The sequence below is a fragment of the Leuresthes tenuis genome, unplaced genomic scaffold (assembly GCF_036924035.1).
Source record: "Leuresthes tenuis unplaced genomic scaffold, fLeuTen1.0.hap1 SCAF_23, whole genome shotgun sequence".
Lineage (NCBI taxonomy): Eukaryota > Metazoa > Chordata > Actinopteri > Atheriniformes > Atherinopsidae > Leuresthes > Leuresthes tenuis.
The window spans coordinates 1,003,611-1,025,646 of NW_027325377.1; the positions used below are offsets into that span (position 1 = coordinate 1,003,611).

At 40.5% G+C, this 22,036-nt stretch overlaps 1 protein-coding gene across 1 annotated transcript in view; it reads left to right on the forward strand.

Moving 5' to 3' along the window:
* stab2 (stabilin 2) overlaps positions 1-22,036 on the forward strand; it is a 62,112-nt gene that overhangs the window by 1,978 nt on the left and 38,098 nt on the right. The window contains exons 2-10 of the mRNA XM_072378002.1: positions 8,511-8,635; positions 8,736-8,851; positions 12,823-12,908; positions 16,582-16,648; positions 16,733-16,828; positions 16,987-17,109; positions 19,436-19,632; positions 21,231-21,358; positions 21,442-21,575. Of these exons, the coding sequence (XP_072234103.1) occupies positions 8,511-8,635; positions 8,736-8,851; positions 12,823-12,908; positions 16,582-16,648; positions 16,733-16,828; positions 16,987-17,109; positions 19,436-19,632; positions 21,231-21,358; positions 21,442-21,575 (1,072 nt within the window). The remainder of the gene's footprint in view (positions 1-8,510; positions 8,636-8,735; positions 8,852-12,822; positions 12,909-16,581; positions 16,649-16,732; positions 16,829-16,986; positions 17,110-19,435; positions 19,633-21,230; positions 21,359-21,441; positions 21,576-22,036) is intronic.

The following is a 22,036-nucleotide window of genomic DNA, read 5'->3' on the forward strand; positions in this document are numbered from 1 at the left end:
CTTCCGGCTCCTTTGTCACTTTCGCATGAGTACCGTTGTATAGACGGGGCAAGACAACTTCGTCGAAATGTTTTCGGCCTGGCAGCTTGTAGCTGGTGTCCAGTTTGGGGTCCAGCACATGAAGCAAATGTCAGAAGCCAGCTTTTTCTACTGTGTATACTGGGGCCATATCTACTGCGATGTGAAACGCGACTGCATCCGTAATATTTTTCCACCTCCTTTCGGTCTTGTCATATGGTATACCACATGAAAACGAAGCCAGCAGAGTTACTTGCTTTGGAGTTGGTGGTGGTGTAGCCGCATCCATGTTCTCTTGTGCAGTCCCCTCTGCAACACACTGCTGCCATTCTGGTACGTGGTTTTTCTGGTGTTGAAATAAGTTAGTCGTGCTGTGATGTTTAACAGCCACTTTGCAATGCGGCGTATTTTGTTCTTCATCCGCAGTGTTGAAGCTATACCACTTCCACACAACGGACTTGCACTTACTCTTGGCAACGAAATCCACCGCTGACATGTTTGTTAACAATGTGTGGAGGACGAAGGTGGATGTCACTACGGCAACACAGTGCAACCCAGATACATGAACAGGGGCTGTACCGTAATTACCCTAATTAAAATTACAATTTTTAACATCGTTCTAACTTAATAATTGTGATTACGATTTAAAACCAATTAATCAAACAGGCCCAAACACAGCATATCAGCACAAACACCTCATACCAGCTGTCAAGCACGGTGGTGGAGGGCTGATGATCTGGGCTGGTTCTGCAGCCACAGGACCTGGGCACCTTGCAGTCATTGAGTCCACCATGAACTCCTCTGGATACCAAAGTATTCTAGAGTCAAATGTGAGGCCATCTGTCCCACAGCTAAAGCTGGGCTGAAACTGGCTCATCAACAGGACAAAGATCCCAAACACAGCAGCAGATCTACAGCAGAATGTGGGAAAAAGAAAAGAATCAAGGTGTTGCAATGGTCCAGTCAGAGTCCAGACCTCAGCCTGACTGAGATGCTGTGGTGGGACCTTAAGAGAGCTGCAGAAACCAAAGCTGCAAACCTCAATGAGCTGAAGCAGCGCTGGAGAGAAGAGGGCCGAGATTCCTCCAGAACCATGAGAGAGACTGATAACGTCCCACAGGAAACCATCACTGCAGCTCACTGCTGCTGAAGCTGCTGGATCAGGGGTTCACTTAGTTTTACTCACTGCTGCTGAAGCTGCTGGATCAGGGGTTCACTTAGTTTTACACTCACTGCTGCTGAAGCTGCTGGATCAGGGGTTCACTTAGTTTCACACTCACTGCTGCTGAAGCTGCTGGATCAGGGGTTCACTTAGTTTTACTCACTGCTGCTGAAGCTGCTGGATCAGGGGTTCACTTAGTTTCTCACTCACTGCTGCTGAAGCTGCTGGATCAGGGGTTCACTTAGTTTCTCACTCACTGCTGCTGAAGCTGCTGGATCAGGGGTTCACTTAGTTTTACAGCAAACAGAAGCTGTTTGAGCTTTATAAACTGTCTTTAAATCTAAACACACATTCAGATTAGTTTCCGGCTCTGTGGACAGAATTGCTCCATCGTTTCAGTGAGAGTTTCCTGGGTGGATCACCAGATGTGAATCACAGCAGTTATCACTTCCTGTTATCATTTGCCACCTACTTCCCAAAGAAGATTTTCCACGCTTGAAAATGGTTGAAAACAACCTGCTCTGATCCAGAAAGTGAAGTTATTATGGAAACCAGTCAGGAAAATATTTTGAAATAAAGTAAAGCCTGATGAGTTTATTGTGATTTAGACACAGACTGAAGTGTTACTGACGTTGTTTATTTGATGAAACCAGCTCTTTAGAAGCAGGCTAAGTCTAGAAGATGCAATCAAAGTCGAGTGAAAGATGAGTAAAAACCACAAAAATAATATGAAAAGCTGTGATTCTTCTGTCAGACAGTCTGAACTCAACATGTTTCCTGTTCAGCTTCATTTAATCTGGTAACAAACATCATTTCTACACCTCAGACCTGCAGCATCCCATAAAGTCAGTGAACCTTTTCCCACTTTGTTTCCTTCTGCCAACACTTAAAGCCGCTCTGACTCTGAGGAAACCAGGTGATGCAGAGTTCCAGCTGTTATTTTGTCCCATTCCTCCTTAAACAGGTCTGAATACCAATAATGACCAAATTACACCAAATAATGACCAAATTACACCAAATAATGATCAAAATATACCAAATAATGACCGAATTATACCAAATAATGATCAAAATATACCAAATAATGACCAAATTACACCAAATAATGATCAAAATATACCAAATAATGACCGAATTACACCAAATAATGATCAAAATATACCAAATAATGACCGAATTACACCAAATAATGACCAAATTATACCAAATAATGATCAAAATATACAAAATAAGGACCAAATTATACCAAATAATGATCAAAATATACCAAATAATGATCAAAATATACCAAATAATGATCAAAATATACCAAATAATGACCGAATTATACCAATAATGACCAAATTATACCAAATAATGAGCAAATTACACCAAATAATGACCAAATTATACCAAATAATGACCGAATTACACCAAATAATGATCAAAATATACAAAATAAGGACCAAATTATACCAAATAATGATCAAAATATACCAAATAATGATCAAAATATACCAAATAATGACCGAATTATACCAATAATGACCAAATTATACCAAATAATGACCAAATTATACCAAATAATGACCAAATATACCAAATAATGACCCAATTATACCAAATAATGAGCAAATTACACCAAATAATGACCAAATTACACCAAATAATGATCAAAATACACCAAATAATGACCAAACACTTTGTTTCCTTCTGCCAACACTTAAAGCCGTTCTGACTCTGAGGAAACCAGGTGATGCAGAGTTCCAGCTGTTATTTTGTCCCATTCCTCCTTAAACAGGTCTGAATACCAATAATGACCAAATTACACCAAATAATGATCAAAATATACCAAATAATGATCAAATTATACCAAATAATGACCGAATTACACCAAATAATTATCAAATTATACCAAATAATGACCAAATTATACCAAATAATGACCATATTATACCAAATAATGACCGAATTATACCAAATAATGATCAAAATATACCAAATAATGAGCAAATTATACCAAATAATGACCAAATTACACCAAATAATGAGCAAATTACACCAAATAATGACCAAATTATACCAAATAATGACCGAATTACACCAAATAATGATCAAAATATACAAAATAAGGACCAAATTATACCAAATAATGATCAAAATATACCAAATAATGATCAAAATATACCAAATAATGACCGAATTATACCAATAATGACCAAATTATACCAAATAATGACCAAATTATACCAAATAATGACCCAATTATACCAAATAATGAGCAAATTACACCAAATAATGACCAAATTACACCAAATAATGATCAAAATACACCAAATAATGACCAAACACTTTGTTTCCTTCTGCCAACACTTAAAGCCGCTCTGACTCTGAGGAAACCAGGTGATGCAGAGTTCCAGCTGTTATTTTGTCCCATTCCTCCTTAAACAGGTCTGAATACCAATAATGACCAAATTACACCAAATAATGATCAAAATATACCAAATAATGACCAAATTACACCAAATAATGACCGAATTACACCAAATAATTATCAAATTATACCAAATAATGACCAAATTATACCAAATAATGACCATATTATACCAAATAATGACCAAATTACACCAAATAATGATCAAAATATACCAAATAATGACCAAATTACACCAAATAATGACCGAATTACACCAAATAATTATCAAATTATACCAAATAATGACCAAATTATACCAAATAATGACCATATTATACCAAATAATGACCAAATTACACCAAATAATGATCAAAATATACCAAATAATGACCAAATTACACCAAATAATGACCGAATTACACCAAATAATTATCAAATTATACCAAATAATGACCAAATTATACCAAATAATGACCATATTATACCAAATAATGACCGAATTATACCAAATAATGATCAAAATATATCAAATAATGAGCAAATTACACCAAATAATGACCAAATTATACCAAATAATGACCGAATTACACCAAATAATGATCAAAATATACAAAATAAGGACCAAATTATACCAAATAATGATCAAAATATACCAAATAATGATCAAAATATACCAAATAATGACCGAATTATACCAATAATGACCAAATTATACCAAATAATGACCAAATTATACCAAATAATGACCCAATTATACCAAATAATGAGCAAATTACACCAAATAATGACCAAATTACACCAAATAATGACCAAACACTTTGTTTCCTTCTGCCAACACTTAAAGCCGTTCTGACTCTGAGGAAACCAGGTGATGCAGAGTTCCAGCTGTTATTTTGTCCCATTCCTCCTTAAACAGGTCTGAATACCAATAATGACCAAATTACACCAAATAATGATCAAAATATACCAAATAATGACCGAATTACACCAAATAATGACCGAATTACACCAAATAATTATCAAATTATACCAAATAATGACCAAATTATACCAAATAATGACCAAATTACACCAAATAATGACCAAATTATACCAAATAATGACCAAATTATACCAAATAATGATCAAACACTTTGTTTCCTTCTGCCAACACTTAAAGCCGCTCTGACTCTGAGGAAACCAGGTGATGCAGAGTTCCAGCTGTTATTTTGTCCCATTCCTCCTTAAACAGGTCTGAATACCAATAATGACCAAATTACACCAAATAATGATCAAAATATACCAAATAATGACCAAATTACACCAAATAATGACCGAATTACACCAAATAATTATCAAATTATACCAAATAATGACCAAATTATACCAAATAATGACCATATTATACCAAATAATGACCAAATTACACCAAATAATGATCAAAATATACCAAATAATGACCAAATTACACCAAATAATGACCGAATTACACCAAATAATTATCAAATTATACCAAATAATGACCAAATTATACCAAATAATGACCATATTATACCAAATAATGACCAAATTACACCAAATAATGATCAAAATATACCAAATAATGACCAAATTACACCAAATAATGACCGAATTACACCAAATAATTATCAAATTATACCAAATAATGACCAAATTATACCAAATAATGACCATATTATACCAAATAATGACCGAATTATACCAAATAATGATCAAAATATATCAAATAATGAGCAAATTACACCAAATAATGACCAAATTATACCAAATAATGACCGAATTACACCAAATAATGATCAAAATATACAAAATAAGGACCAAATTATACCAAATAATGATCAAAATATACCAAATAATGATCAAAATATACCAAATAATGACCGAATTATACCAATAATGACCAAATTATACCAAATAATGACCAAATTATACCAAATAATGACCCAATTATACCAAATAATGAGCAAATTACACCAAATAATGACCAAATTACACCAAATAATGACCAAACACTTTGTTTCCTTCTGCCAACACTTAAAGCCGTTCTGACTCTGAGGAAACCAGGTGATGCAGAGTTCCAGCTGTTATTTTGTCCCATTCCTCCTTAAACAGGTCTGAATACCAATAATGACCAAATTACACCAAATAATGATCAAAATATACCAAATAATGACCGAATTACACCAAATAATGACCGAATTACACCAAATAATTATCAAATTATACCAAATAATGACCAAATTATACCAAATAATGACCAAATTACACCAAATAATGACCAAATTATACCAAATAATGACCAAATTATACCAAATAATGACCGAATTACACCAAATAATGATCAAAATATACAAAATAAGGACCAAATTATACCAAATAATGATCAAAATATACCAAATAATGATCAAAATATACCAAATAATGACCGAATTATACCAATAATGACCAAATTATACCAAATAATGACCAAATTATACCAAATAATGACCCAATTATACCAAATAATGAGCAAATTACACCAAATAATGACCAAATTACACCAAATAATGATCAAAATACACCAAATAATGACCAAACACTTTGTTTCCTTCTGCCAACACTTAAAGCCGCTCTGACTCTGAGGAAACCAGGTGATGCAGAGTTCCAGCTGTTATTTTGTCCCATTCCTCCTTAAACAGGTCTGAATACCAATAATGACCAAATTACACCAAATAATGATCAAAATATACCAAATAATGACCAAATTACACCAAATAATGACCGAATTACACCAAATAATTATCAAATTATACCAAATAATGACCAAATTATACCAAATAATGACCATATTATACCAAATAATGACCAAATTACACCAAATAATGATCAAAATATACCAAATAATGACCAAATTACACCAAATAATGACCGAATTACACCAAATAATTATCAAATTATACCAAATAATGACCAAATTATACCAAATAATGACCATATTATACCAAATAATGACCAAATTACACCAAATAATGATCAAAATATACCAAATAATGACCAAATTACACCAAATAATGACCGAATTACACCAAATAATTATCAAATTATACCAAATAATGACCAAATTATACCAAATAATGACCATATTATACCAAATAATGACCGAATTATACCAAATAATGATCAAAATATATCAAATAATGAGCAAATTACACCAAATAATGACCAAATTATACCAAATAATGACCGAATTACACCAAATAATGATCAAAATATACAAAATAAGGACCAAATTATACCAAATAATGATCAAAATATACCAAATAATGATCAAAATATACCAAATAATGACCGAATTATACCAATAATGACCAAATTATACCAAATAATGACCAAATTATACCAAATAATGACCCAATTATACCAAATAATGAGCAAATTACACCAAATAATGACCAAATTACACCAAATAATGACCAAACACTTTGTTTCCTTCTGCCAACACTTAAAGCCGTTCTGACTCTGAGGAAACCAGGTGATGCAGAGTTCCAGCTGTTATTTTGTCCCATTCCTCCTTAAACAGGTCTGAATACCAATAATGACCAAATTACACCAAATAATGATCAAAATATACCAAATAATGACCGAATTACACCAAATAATGACCGAATTACACCAAATAATTATCAAATTATACCAAATAATGACCAAATTATACCAAATAATGACCAAATTATACCAAATAATGATCAAACACTTTGTTTCCTTCTGCCAACACTTAAAGCCGTTCTGACTCTGAGGAAACCAGGTGATGCAGAGTTCCAGCTGTTATTTTGTCCCATTCTTCCTTAAACAGGTCTTAAGGTGTGCAGCAGGGCGGGGGGGTGGTTGTTTCTCTGCTGGGGACAGGTCAGGACTGCAGGCAGCCAGTCCAGCACCCGTACCTCTTCTTCCTCAGCCAGGCCTTTGGACTGTGGCAGAATGTGGTTTTCCATGGTCTGCTTGAACAATGCTGGGACGTCCCAGGAAAAGATGTGGCCTTGAAGGCAGCATATGTTGCTGTAAAATCTCAGTGAGCTTTTCTGCATTAATGCTGCCGTCACAGAAGTGGAAATGAGCTTTGCCCCCTGATCCAACCCCATACCATCACAGAGCCTGGCTGCAGGGACTGGCTGCTGACAGCAGGCTGGATGCTGCTTTTGCTCTTTGCTCCATTTCTTCCAACAAAGATGTGGAATACTGATGGGTCTGACCACAGCACACGTTTCCACCGTGTGACGGTCCATCCCAGACGCCTCCGAGCCCAGAGAAGTGGACGAGGTTAACATCAGGCTTCTTTCCTGCACAGTAAAGCTTGTGAATGGAACTCTGTATTGTGGTGCTGGACAAAGGTTTCCACAGTAATCCCTTGTCCATGTGCTTCTATCAGCTGCTGATGAATGAAGGTTCTTGATGCAGCGTCTGAGGGGTCAGAGGTCACGGGGTCCAGCTTAGGCTTGCTCCCTCGTCCTTTACACTGAAACTCCTCCAGGTTCCCTGAATGCTTTAATGATATTCTGCTCTGTAGAGGCAGAAATATGCAGATCCCTTCCAGTCTTTCTCTGAGGAACATGGTTTTAAAGACAAACTGGAGCTCCTCTGAACATCATGGAGGCTGCTTCAGGACCAGATCAGGACCCAATCAGCTGTCTGAAGTGACATCATATTTATTCTTTTTTGAAGGCTGCTTTTTCCTCATTATTAGCTGTAAATTTCTTCCACTTATTTTGGAAACTGGGTGCAATGACAAAAGTTTAAAGGGAATATAAGAAACAAAATGACTGCTTTTGTATTTTCCATAAGATCCAAACGTCTTCTGATTCTGCGTTTTCTGCAGATAAAGTTCCCACCAGGTCATTCACAGGTAATCATGCCTGAAGGGACTCACTGAGAGCTTGTTTGTATGTTTGTTTCTATCAGAACTTTTGCTCCAACCGGACGGTGTTGAGGACCCAGACGGCCTGTCACTCCTGCAGCATCAGCTTGTTGGTCCCGTGTCCGTCCGGCTTCAAAAAGAGCCCAAAATCCACCACGACGGACTGCAAGTAAGCAACACAAAGACACGGAAAACGCTGAGTCAGACTCTTTAAAGACCTGCAGATGTTTTGAGCAGAGCTGAGAGTTTCTTCCTTGTCTGTCCTGCAGGTACAACATCAAGACTGCCAGCATGACGTTGGCCATCAGCGGCTGCTCCTTCGAGTGCTACAGAGAGCTGGAGATGAAGAGATGCTGTCCTGGTTACTGGGGTCCGGATTGTATCGGTCAGTACGCCAACATGTGATAAACTCTGCTCCTCAGCCAGCTCGGTAGTTAGTAGATATGAGAAGGAATGCTGCTACAGTGCAGTAAAAACCCCAGATAACAAACCACAACATGTGTAGCCCTGATTATACTTATATAATTCATTACCATAACACTTCATTTCATTACCGTAACACTTCATTTCATTACCGTAACAGCCTTGCATATATTACGGTAATGAATGCAGAGCGTTACGGTAATGAATGCAGAGCGTTACGGTAATGAATGCAGAGCGTTACGGTAATGAATGCAGAGCGTTACGGTAATGAATGGCAGTTCCATGTTGCTAGCATTGATTAGCATAGCTAGCATAATTGGGCAGTTTGGCTCTATAAAAGTTACTTTTCCACAGAATATAAAATAATTGTCTACAAAACTGTCAGAAAAATTCTCTCAAAATTAGTCGCTGGATACGATTAACACAAAACATTTATTTCTTGCAAGAAAGAGACGAGTCGGCACAACCTGTCAGGAAGCTGCTCAGAGTTGTCTGCTAACAAAATGGTACTATTGCTATTTATATTGTTTATGTTTGCTGGCCACACAATGTTATGGGAAAAGGCATTACTATCCATTCAATGTTATGGGAAGACGAGTTCAGACAGTCAAAACACTTTTGCTTGCTGCATAGTATTATGAGAACCAATAGACAGGAGGAGCCCCCCCCCCCCATCACAGAAACTCTTATTCTTGCAGCTTTTCTCATAGTATAACTATATAACTTTTCTAACAAAAACTATTCTAAATATACCCTGTTACGGTAATGAACAATAATAGTGTGCCAAAGGGTGTATATAATTACAATTTTTAAAATATCTACTGGAAGAACTTGAAAGATGATCTTACTTAGTAGCCATTTTGAAACTTCTCTTCCACACAAGGCATCATGGGAAAAAAAACTATTTATTGGAACCCAGGGATTTTAATGGAGCCAAATATCATTGTTATGGAAATGAATTGTTCCCAGAAAATAATTATTCTCACAAATACTTAACACTGCTAGTTAAAGGGTATAACCCCAACCGTTTGTTCTATTTATATGTATATTAAATTATGTATTGTGATAATTTTGGGTTTAAGATAAAAAATAAAAGCCCGGACACGTTACGGTAATGAACAGTAGTAGTGTGCCAAAGGGTGTAAATAATTACAATTTTTAAAATATCTACTGGAAGAACTTGAAAGATTATCTTACCTAGTAGCCATTTTGAAACTTGATTAATTAACTTAACTGAATATTGTTAAACGTAATATTGTTACGGAAATGAATTGTTCATGCTCCGGACACATGTATTTGGCCCAGATAATAATTATTCACAAATACTTAACACTGCTAGTTAAAGGGTATAACCCCAACCATTTTTTTCTATTTATATGTATATTAAATTATGTATTGTGATAATTTTGGGTTTAAGATAAAAAATAAAAGCCCGGATACGTTACGGTAATGAACTTTAAGGTTGAAAAGTTGTCACTTTTGTTGTCCCACAATTAGTACCTACCATAGTTTTATATATAATACAAAAGTTTGATTGTTTTAGTCGATCAAATCCTTACAGACACGTCAAAATGTAGTTTCGTGAGAATCACCCGTGTTCATTGAGGTTTGATGGAAGTCACATCGTGACGTCTCAGCATCAGCTTTGATGGACTTTTGTTCTGTCTGCAAACACCAACAAATGTTCCTGAGCAGCAGAGGCCACGGACACAAAGAGAAACCCATATCATTCAGTCCCATAAAAGCACCGATTCAACCCTTTTACTCCAGTAAAGTCCCAGCAGCAGCTTCATGACTTGAGCTGTTTGCACTGGGCTTTTCTTTAAGGGACACTATTGTTAACTAAGATATGACTGAAATGTTGAAAAGACGCATGAAAATCCTCCTTCAAACTATGAGCTCAACATTATCATCAGATGACCCTTAAAAGAGAAGAAGAAGCACTTAATTCAAACTCCAAGATGCGTCAAAAGGGACTAACTCATGACCCCTGAAAACAGCTGCATGTATGAGCTCAAGATCGAGGGTAAAAAGTGAAAAAGTGTCCCAGAACAGAGTTTAAACAGCCCATGATGCTCAGGAACTCCTTCGTGCTCCATGTCGAAGCTCCAGATAATAATATCTGAACATATCCTTCTGGTTGCTCCATCTGAACCATGAATTATGATGAATAAACACTCTAACCTTTAACCTTTAACTCTGACCTTTATTAGCCAAGCAGGCAACATGAGTTCCTGTTTAAATCATTTTCATAGGGCAGACTCTTCAGTGAAAGTATTCAGATGCTTAATAATGATGAACGTTTTTCTAGTTAAGCCGCTCAGTCCCACACGAGCTGTTGATGCTGTTTGTAAAGCAGGAAGTTTGTGCTATCTGGTGTGAAACTGCTCTGAAGCTAAATCAACCCGGAGCAGGCCTCCAGGTGACTGGTGTCACATGTTCAGGAGGGTCTGCATCCTGCAGGAATAAGGACTTCCTTCCTCTCTGCAGACTGTCAGCAGCACAGGAATCTGCTGACACACATGGAGCTGGACTCTCTGGTCCGGCTGCTGACTGTCATCTGACGCTGAAAACATTCATTAAATGCAGTATTTGACTCTTTTTTAAACCCAAAAACATGTCGGATCCAACGTAATTCTGGTTTTAAACAAGCTCTGTGAGGATTATAAACGATTTAACAGGAAACAACTGAGGCTGGACTCTCTGGTCCGGCTGCTGACTGTCATCTGACGCTGAAAACATTCATTAAATGCAGTATTTGACTCTTTTTTAAACCCAAAAACATGTCGGATCCAACGTAATTCTGGTTTTAAACAAGCTCTGTGAGGATTATAAACGATTTAACAGGAAACAACTGAGGCTGGACTCTCTGGTCCAGCTGCTGACTGTCATCTGATGCTGAAAACATTCATTAAATGCAGTATTTGACTCTTTTTTAAACCCAAAAACATGTCGGATCTGGTTTTAAACGATTCAACAGCAGCAGAAAAAACATGTGAAAGGAAACAACTGAGGCTGGACTCTCTGGTCCGGCTGCTGACTGTCATCTGACGCTGAAAACATTCATTAAATGCAGTATTTGACTCTTTTTTAAACCCAAAAACATGTCGGATCTGGTTTTAAACGATTCAACAGCAGCAGAAAAAACATGTGAAAGGAAACAACTGAGGCTGGACTCTCTGGTCCGGCTGCTGACTGTCATCTGACGCTGAAAACATTCATTAAATGCAGTATTTGACTCTTTTTTAAACCCAAAAACATGTCGGATCCAACGTAATTCTGGTTTTAAACAAGCTCTGTGAGGATTATAAACGATTTAACAGGAAACAACTGAGGCTGGACTCTCTGGTCCAGCTGCTGACTGTCATCTGATGCTGAAAACATTCATTAAATGCAGTATTTGACTCTTTTTTAAACCCAAAAACATGTCGGATCCAACGTAATTCTGGTTTTAAACAAGCTCTGTGAGGATTATAAACGATTTAACAGGAAACAACTGAGGCTGGACTCTCTGGTCCAGCTGCTGACTGTCATCTGATGCTGAAAACATTCATTAAATGCAGTATTTGACTCTTTTTTAAACCCAAAAACATGTCGGATCTGGTTTTAAACGATTCAACAGCAGCAGAAAAAACATGTGAAAGGAAACAACTGAGGCTGGACTATCTGACCCTCTGACTTCTGGTTCTGTTCAGTTCTGTTAACCACTGAAAACTGTCAGTCTGAAGCCACAGAAAAGGAGGAAACGCTGCCGAAGTGATGACACCAAGAGATAAAAGGGGGACAGGAAGAGGGCAGATAAAGGCTGAGGAGAGGGATGAGAGCAAGGAAGGAAGGATGGATGGATGAGGGGGGGTCAGTTTCCTCGCGGGAGACATGAAAACATACACAAACCTGCTCTGCCAGCTTCCTGTTGTGTTCTCGCCGTTTCAGAGTGTCCCGATCAGGCCGCGACTCCCTGCAGCGGCCGAGGACGCTGCTCCGATGGGCTGGGAGGGACCGGCACCTGCAGCTGCCAGGTGACATCACACACCCGACCTGGTGCTTTGAATACAGGTTCAAATAGGTTAAAAAACAGCACACTCACATCGTAACTGGCCTTTAAAGCTCCTAAGAACCCCCAGATCAACCCAGAAAAGTTCTACATTGGTCTAGAACAGTTTCTAAGACTCGCTCCAATTCCCTTTTAAGGATCCAACTACTTCCAAAAGGATGCTAGACCTGGACCATAGCCAGATAGGACCCATTTGGGCCTTCTAGGGGACACTACAAATCTATTTAAACCTAGAACAACTCAAGTGACGCCTTGAAATCCAACCTGGTGCTTTGAATACAGGTTAAAATACGTTAAAAAACAGCACACTCACCGTAGATATGGATAAGTGAGAGCTGGCGGTCATATGTGCCGGTCGTCCTTTTGTTTCCTGTCTTATATCCTGGTCGTTATTCTCTGAGGATCCCAGAACCTTCCTCAGTGACGACTTAAAACCAACAAAACCTTCCAAATAACACCCAGAAGTTTGAGATCAGGAGATGCACACAATTCACTTAATGAAGCAAGGACTCCCACAATACCTTCACTGCTAAAGAGTATGATCATATGATCATTTCCACATCGTAACTGGCCTTTAAAGCTCCTAAGAACCCCCTGATCAACCCAGAAAAGTTCTACGTTGGTCTAGAACAGTTTCCAATTCCCTTTTAAGGATCCAACTATTTCCAAAAGGATGCTAGACCTGGACCATAGCCAGATAGGACCCATTTGAGCCTTCTAGGGGACACTACAAATCTATTTAAACCTAGAACAACTCAAGTGACGCCTTGAAATCCAACCTGGTGCTTTGAACACAGGTTCAAATACGTTAAAAAACAGCACACTCACCGTAGATATGGATAAGTGAGAGCTGGCGGTCATATGTGCCGGTCGTCCTTTTGTTTCCTGTCTTATATCCTGGTCGTTATTCTCTGAGGATCCCAGAAGCTTCCTCAGTGACGACTTAAAACCAACAAAACCTTCCAAATAACACCCAGAAGTTTGAGAACAGGAGATGCACAAAATTCACTTAATGAAGCCAGGACTCCCACAATACCTTCACTGCTAAAGAGTATGATCATTTCCACATCGTAACTGGCCTTTAAAGCTCCTAAGAACCCCCTGATCAACCCAGAAAAGTTCTACATTGGTCTAGAACAGTTTCCAAGACTCGCTCCAATTCCCTTTTAAGGATCCAACTACTTCCAAAAGGATGCTAGACCTGGACCATAGCCAGATAGGACCCCTTTGGGCCTTCTAGGGGACACTAAAAATCTATTTAAACCTAGAACAACTCAAGTGACGCCTTGAAATCCAACCTGAACTTAACTCCTTTAATGGCATCCTCGCTAAGCATCTCAGGAAATTATTAATCTCTATAACTTAAACGGCCATTAAAACTTCTTAGAGCCTCCAAATAATAGTTTAGACCAGCAACAAGACCACTGGAAATCACTAAAAGACACAGGGAAGTTTAAAATTGACCTTAACAGAGCCCTCTGACCTGATTAAATCCATTAGAACCGGTTTGAACCCTTTATGTCATCTAAAGAACCCTCTTTCCACCACTTTAAAATTGGTCTACAGTTGGCTTCTAAACCAGGAAACTCCCTCAGTAGTCCCTGGACTCAAGTAGATCTCTTCAGGATCCCAGAGTTTTCAAAATAATCCCAGAGTCCAATCAGAGTCATCAACAGAGCCCTCTGACCTGATTAAATCCATTAGAAGCGGTTTGAACCCCTTATGTCATCTAAAGAACTTCCTCAATGGCGTCTTCAACTAGGAAATAACCAAAATAGTGTCTGCAACTTTAGAACAGAACAGATAACAGTTAAATCCAGCAACAAGATTCTGCAATCTAAGAGGCATGTAGCAGCCAATAGAAACCATCAGAATCACTGGAGCCCAGCAGAACCCTGAAATAAGCTCTAAAACCAGGTAGAGGACCATTTAACTATCCTGGTCTCCTAGGTTTCCTCTGAACTGGACCAGGTCCAGTTCAGCCTCCAAATAATAGTTAAGACCAGCAACAAGACCACTGGAAATCACTAAAAGACACAGGGAAGTTTAAAATTTACCTTAACAGAGCCCTCTGACCTGATTAAATCCATTAGAACCGGTTTGAACCCCTTATGTCATCTAAAGAACCCTCTTTCCACCACTTTAAAATTGGTCTACAGTTGGCTTCTAAACCAGGAAACTCCCTCAGTAGTCCCTGGACTCAAGTAGATCTCTTCAGGATCCCAGAGTTTTCAAAATAATCCCAGAGCCCAATCAGTGTCATCTAGACCTTAACAGAGCCCACTGACCTGATTAAATCCATTAGAACCGGTTTGAACCCTTTATGTCATCTAAAGAACTTCCTCAAAGGCGTCTTCAACTAGGAAATAACCAAAATAACGTCTGCAACTTTAGAACAGAACAGATAACAGTTAAATCCAGCAACAAGATTCTGCAATCTAAGAGGCATGTAGCAGCCAATAGAAACCATCAGAACCACTGGAACCCAGCAGAACCCTGAAATAAGCTCTAAAACCAGGTAGAGGACCATTTAACTATCCTGGACTCCTAGGTTTCCTCTGAACTGAACCAGGTCCAGTTCAGCCTCCAAATAATAGTTAAGACCAGCAACAAGACCACTGGAAATCACTAAAAGACACAGGGAAGTTTAAAATTTACCTTAACAGAGCCCTCTGACCTGATTAAATCCATTAGAACCGGTTTGAACCCTTTATGTCATCTAAAGAACTTCCTCAAAGGCGTCTTCAACTAGGAAATAACCAAAATAACGTCTGCAACTTTAGAACAGAACAGATAACAGTTAAATCCAGCAACAAGATTCTGCAATCTAAGAGGCATGTTGCAGCCAATAGAAACCATCAGAACCACTGGAGCCCAGCAGAACCCTGAAATAAGCTCTAAAACCAGGTAGAGGACCATTTAACTATCCTGGACTCCTAGGTTTCCTCTGAACTGAACCAGGTCCAGTTCAGCCTCCAAATAATAGTTAAGACCAGCAACAAGACCACTGGAAATCACTAAAAGACACAGGGAAGTTTAAAATTTACCTTAACAGAGCCCTCTGACCTGATTAAATCCATTAGAACCGGTTTGAACCCCTTAAGTCATCTAAAGAACCCTCTTTCCACCACTTTAAAATTGGTCTACAATTGGCTTCTAAACCAGGAAACTCCCTCAGTATTCCCTGGACTCAAGTAGATCTCTTCAGGATCCCAGAGTTTTCAAAATAATCCCAGAGTCCAATCAGTGTCATCAACAGAGCCCTCTGACCTGATTAAATCCATTAGAACCGGTTGGAACCCCTTAAGTCATCTAAAGAACTTCCTCAATGGCGTCTTCAACTAGGAAATAACCACAATAACGTCTGCAACTTTAGAACAGAACAGATAACAGTTAAATCCAGCAACAAGATTCTGCAATCTAAGAGGCATGTAGCAGCCAATAGAAACCATCAGAACCACTGGAACCCAGCAGAACCCTGAAATAATCTCTAAAACCAGGTAGAGGACCATTTATCTATCCTGGACTCCTAGGTTTCCTCAGAACTGGACCAGGTCCAGTACTGAAGACCTTCCTGATGACCTTTGAAAACCCGGGTTCGAGAGAGTCCCTACTCATGATGTTTCTGTGTGGTTTAGGTGGGTTTTGCAGGAACTGCCTGTGAGGACTGTGCACCTGGTCGTTATGGCCCCACCTGTAGCTCAGGTAACGTCAGATCCTGCCGTCTCATCGTGAATAAAACCAGTTTTCACTGTTTCTCATCGTCTGTGCCCGTGTCTTCGGTCTCAGAGTGCTCATGTGTCCACGGTCTCTGTGACTCTGGACTGAAAGGCGACGGTCGATGCACCTGCTTCTCTCAATACAAAGGTCCCAACTGTGACCAAGGTAAGCTGCTCTGCTGCTGTCACACCTGTACCTCCGCCTGTGCCCTTAACCCTTTGCCTTTGTTTTTGTTACCTGGACCCAGAACATCCTGTGAACCCTCATCTGTCTCTTGCTGGAGTCACCTGTACCATTTCCCTGATATCTACCCTCTGTTTCAGAGATACCTGAGTGTGCAGCTCTCAGCTGTGAGCAGAACTCTCGCTGTATGGAAGAAGCTCTGACAGGAAAGCTGGTGTGTCAGTGTCTGCCAGGCTACGAAAAGTCAGGATCTCAGTGTATATGTGAGTTTATACATTCCAAAGGAAAATATTCTCAGACGAGCACACACCAAACAGATACTGGACTGTCAGTTTTATTTTCAAATACTTCCCTCGCCCGCTGCTTGACCACAGACAGTTGGTTCTGGTCCATTTTTTTAGGAACAAGCTCGTGAGATTCATGGGATGAACTGGTTGATAAAACATGGCACCACAGAACAGAACGACGACCTTGTCAATATTCGCCCAATATTAGCTTTAAGCTCTGGGTCGGTCCATTGGTCCATTGGTCCATTGGTTGGTCCATTGGCCCATTGGTCCATTGGTCGGTCCATTAGTCCATTGGCACATTGGCCCATTGGTTGGTCCATTGGCACATTGGCCCATTGGCCCATTGGCCCATTGGTCCATTGGTTGGTCCATTGGCCCATTGGTCCATTGGTTGGTCCATTGGTCCATTGGCCCATTGCTCCATTGGTTGGTCCATTGGTTGGTCCATTGGCCCATTGGTCCATTGGTCCATTGGTCCATTGGTTGGTCCATTGGTCCATTGGCCCATTGCTCCATTGGTCCATTGGTCCATTGGTTGGTCCATTGGCCCATTGGTCCATTGGTCCATTGGTTGGTCCATTGGCCCATTGGTCCATTGGTCCGTTGGTCCATTGGCACATTGGCCCATTGGCCCATTGGCCCATTGGTCCATTGGTTCGTCCATTGGCCCATTGGTCCATTGGTTGGTCCATTGGTCCATTGGCCCATTGCTCCATTGGTTGGTCCATTGGTCCATTGGTCCATTGGTTGGTCCATTGGCCCATTGGTCCATTGGTCCATTGGTCCATTGGTTGGTCCATTGGTCCATTGGCCCATTGCTCCATTGGTCCATTGGTCCATTGGTCCATTGGTTGGTCCATTGGCCCATTGGTCCATTGGTCCATTGGTTGGTCCATTGGCCCATTGGTCCATTGGTCCGTTGGTCCATTGGCCCATTGGTCCATTGGTCCATTGGTCCATTGGTTGGTCCATTGGTCCATTGGCCCATTGCTCCATTGGTCCATTGGTCCATTGGTTGGTCCATTGGCCAATTGGTCCATTGCTCTGAGTTTGGTTTGTGTCTTTGGAGGCAAAGATTAAGATGTTTTTAACCAAAGTTAAGTTTATTTTAGAAATCAGAATTGCTGCTGTTGCATTCAACAACAAATGGTGAAATCAGAATTTGATGTATTCAACTTAAATTACAGCATGCAAGCAAGGCAAATTATCAAAGTAGATAAAATAAAGTACTGTACTAATAAAGCCCCACCCTGAATAAAACAGACCGAAGAGTCCCACATTAACATCAGGGCTTGTTTCTACTCACTATCATTAGATAACAGACGTGTTTTATCTGAATTATCCCTGAATGAAGGTGTCTTCATGTTTCAAATGTTCCAGTAAACTGATGAATGAAATAAAACGTCTGAGACTCTGAGAACAGATGAAACTAACAGATATGAACACCAGTTCTTGGCCACTCAGACACTGAAGACTCGGGATCTGATTAAAGACTTTTTACTGATTCTTACTGACGTTCATTTCACTGATTTTCTGTTGTTTTTATGTGGAAAATGACAGAAAATGACAGAAAAACATGAAAAAGATCAGAAGTGGGAACAGTTGTGTTCATGAAAGGATCAAAAAGGGAAAAATAAAATACAAATGTGTTCAGTATCAATATTCTCTACAAGTTGTGGAATCCAAGACGCCACCATATAATGAGGTCATCAGTGATGTCACCACATACAGATCTGGTGATTAAATTGACTACTGTGGAAGTTTTTTGAGGTGATACTGAGTTCAGATACAGAAACGTATTCTCCGAAGCACAGAAACATCCTGTCCTAACTTATCTTAATCAAGTTATGATTAAATTTACTGAATAATTTCACAACATTTCCATCACATTCAGGTTTAAGTTAAATCGATGTCACAGAACTGACTGTGAGTGTCACGGTTTATGTTGTGATTATTGTTATGTCTCAGGTTCTGTCACGTTTTATGTTTAATATTCTTGTTTTCGGGTCCTTTGTGTCAGGTTCTTGTCATGTTTTTCCCACTTAGCTTCACTCAAGTCACCTGTTTTCTGTTCCATCACGAATCACCTCCCCACAGTATATAGTTTTTTGATTTCCCTCATTGCAGAATCCCCTCTTTACCTTGCATGATCACTTATGTTAAGGCAGGTTTTGCGTGCCTGTCGCTTTAAGAACAGGCATCAGTAGAGAGAAAATATACCCTCCACGAAACAAACTACAGTGTTCTTTGCATGTCCTTTTGACTTTAAACACGCCACTGAATGTTCTCTCCTCCTCAGCTACAAACCCGTGTCTCCAGCGGATCTGTCATGCTCACGCCTCCTGCGTCCACACCGGTCCAAACCAACACCTGTGTGCCTGCCACGAGGGCTACAGCGGCGATGGGCGGGTCTGCATGGCGGTCGATCCGTGTCAGACCAAAAATGGAGGCTGCTCCCCCGGGTCCGCCCGCTGCGTCTACGACGGACCGGGGAAGGTAAGTTTAAACTGGGTCAGGAACAGGATCAGATAGGGACACGATAAGAACCAGGGAAGGAATCAGGATCAGTTTCAGGGACTAAATTGGTCCAAACATCAGGGACTTCTACCTTTCAGTCTGGGTCTAAGGACATGGAAAAGCAGCTGATTCATAGACCTCAGAGCTCTGGATGAACGAGGCAGACAGGTGAGGTGGAGTTATGCCTTTGAGCCATACAATTTTAAACTGGACGCTGTAAAGGAAGCCAGTGTAGAGAGCCCAGCACAGGTGTGCTGTGATGGCGCCGTTATTTTCCAGATAAAAGACGGGCGAATACATTTTGTACAGCAACAAAGTGACGACCGATCAACAACAACTCAAAAAGAATCGCAATAATCTGAACAACAGGTGATAGAAGCACGAATAACTCTCTGGGAGTCATATAAAGAGATGGAGGCATTCGCCTTTATTTGTTATCATGCAGGTTAATGGACTGGAGCAGGAATGGGATCACGCTGGAGTAAAGATCAGGGATTTAAAAACAAAATCAAGAAGAAAATCAAAATCAGCTTAAGGATGAGCAACGAAAGCGTCACCAAGAGTAGAACTGGGATCAGGATCAGAGTCAGGGTCAGGAGCAGGATCAGGATCAGGATCAGGATCAGGATCAGGAGCAGGAGCAGGATCAGGATCAGGATCAGGATCAGGAGCAGGAGCAGGATCAGGATCAGGGTCAGGATCAGGATCAGGAGCAGGATCAGGGTCAGGATCAGGGTCAGGAGCAAGATCAGGAGCAGGAGCAGGAGCAGGATCAGGATCAGGGTCAGGATCAGGAGCAGAGTCAGGATCAGGATCAGGAGCAGAGTCAGGATCAGGATCAGGATCAGGAGCAGGATCAGGATCAGGATCAGGGTCAGGAGCAAGATCAGGATCAGGAGCAGGATCAGGGTCAGGAGCAAGATCAGGAGCAGGAGCAGGAGCAGGGTCGGGATCAGGATCAGGGTCAGGATCAGGATCAGGAGCAGGATCAGGGTCAGGAGCAAGATCAGGAGCAGGAGCAGGAGCAGGATCAGGATCAGGGTCAGAGTCAGGATCAGGATCAGAGTCAGGATCAGGAGCAGAGTCAGGATCAGGATCAGGAGCAGAGTCAGGATCAGGATCAGGATCAGGGTCAGGATCAGGATCAGGGTCAGGAGCAAGATCAGGAGCAGGATCAGGATCAGGATCAGGATCAGGATCAGGGTCAGGATCAGGATCAGGAGCAGGATCAGGGTCAGGAGCAAGATCAGGAGCAGGAGCAGGAGCAGGATCAGGATCAGGGTCAGAGTCAGGATCAGGATCAGAGTCAGGATCAGGAGCAGAGTCAGGATCAGGATCAGGAGCAGAGTCAGGATCAGGATCAGGATCAGGATCAGGAGCAGAGTCAGGATCAGGATCAGGATCAGGATCAGGAGCAAGATCAGGAGCAGGATCAGGATCAGGATGAGGATCAGGATCAGGGTCAAAGACAGATTGGGGACGAGGACGTGTAAAGGGTTGCAATGCAGAAAGCAGCCTGTAGGGGGCGGTGCGTTGCATTCAGGGAGGATGAATCCCATGTTCCTGTTGTGTTTCAGTCTCACTGCGAGTGTCTCCCTGGCTATGAGAACCTGTCGGCTGGCGGCTGCAGCCTGAGGGATGCCTGCAGACCTGGTTCCTGCCACAAGAACGCCAACTGCTCCACGCCGGGCCCAGGACGAGTCGAGTCAGTCACCTCTGTTTGATGAGAAAGTACGGCCACATGCCCACCGTGTTCCAGCTCTGAAGTGGTGCTGCTCTGTCCCCCAGGTGCACCTGTCTCCAGGGTTACATCGGCAACGGAAAGGTGTGTTACGGGAACATCGTTGAGCGTCTGAACGAGCTGAACACGGAACCTGGAGGGCAGTGGAGCGGCCAGCTGAGCAGCGCCATCTCCCTGTTCAGTATGAGGACGATCCTTCTACTTCCTTATGTGCAGTCAGGGCTACAAACAGCAGAGTCAGACCGGCTTTTTAATGTTTTTAAGGTTTAAAACGGCTGCTTTGAGCCTGTTTGTGTCAGTAATACAGATCCAAAACAGCTCCAGCTCATGGATCCACTCAGTCAGTTAAATATAAAGCATCTGTGTGCAAATGTTTCTCTGAAAAATGATTTCAATCGAATCCTTTCCTTGTTTAAAGTAAACCAGCTCATCTCTGATGGATTTCTGCCCAAATCTGCTTCTCATTTCAGCTCGATACCCAAAATAAAAGTCACAATGTACTAAACAGTGTTTACTGATCCTGAGGCTTTTACGGTAGCCAACTGGACTTCTTCTTCTTGGTTCTTGAAGATGTTTCTCCTCGCATCTGAAAGGTTCTTCAGTTCTAAACTGTTTGTGGAGAAAAGAAGATCATCTGAGTTT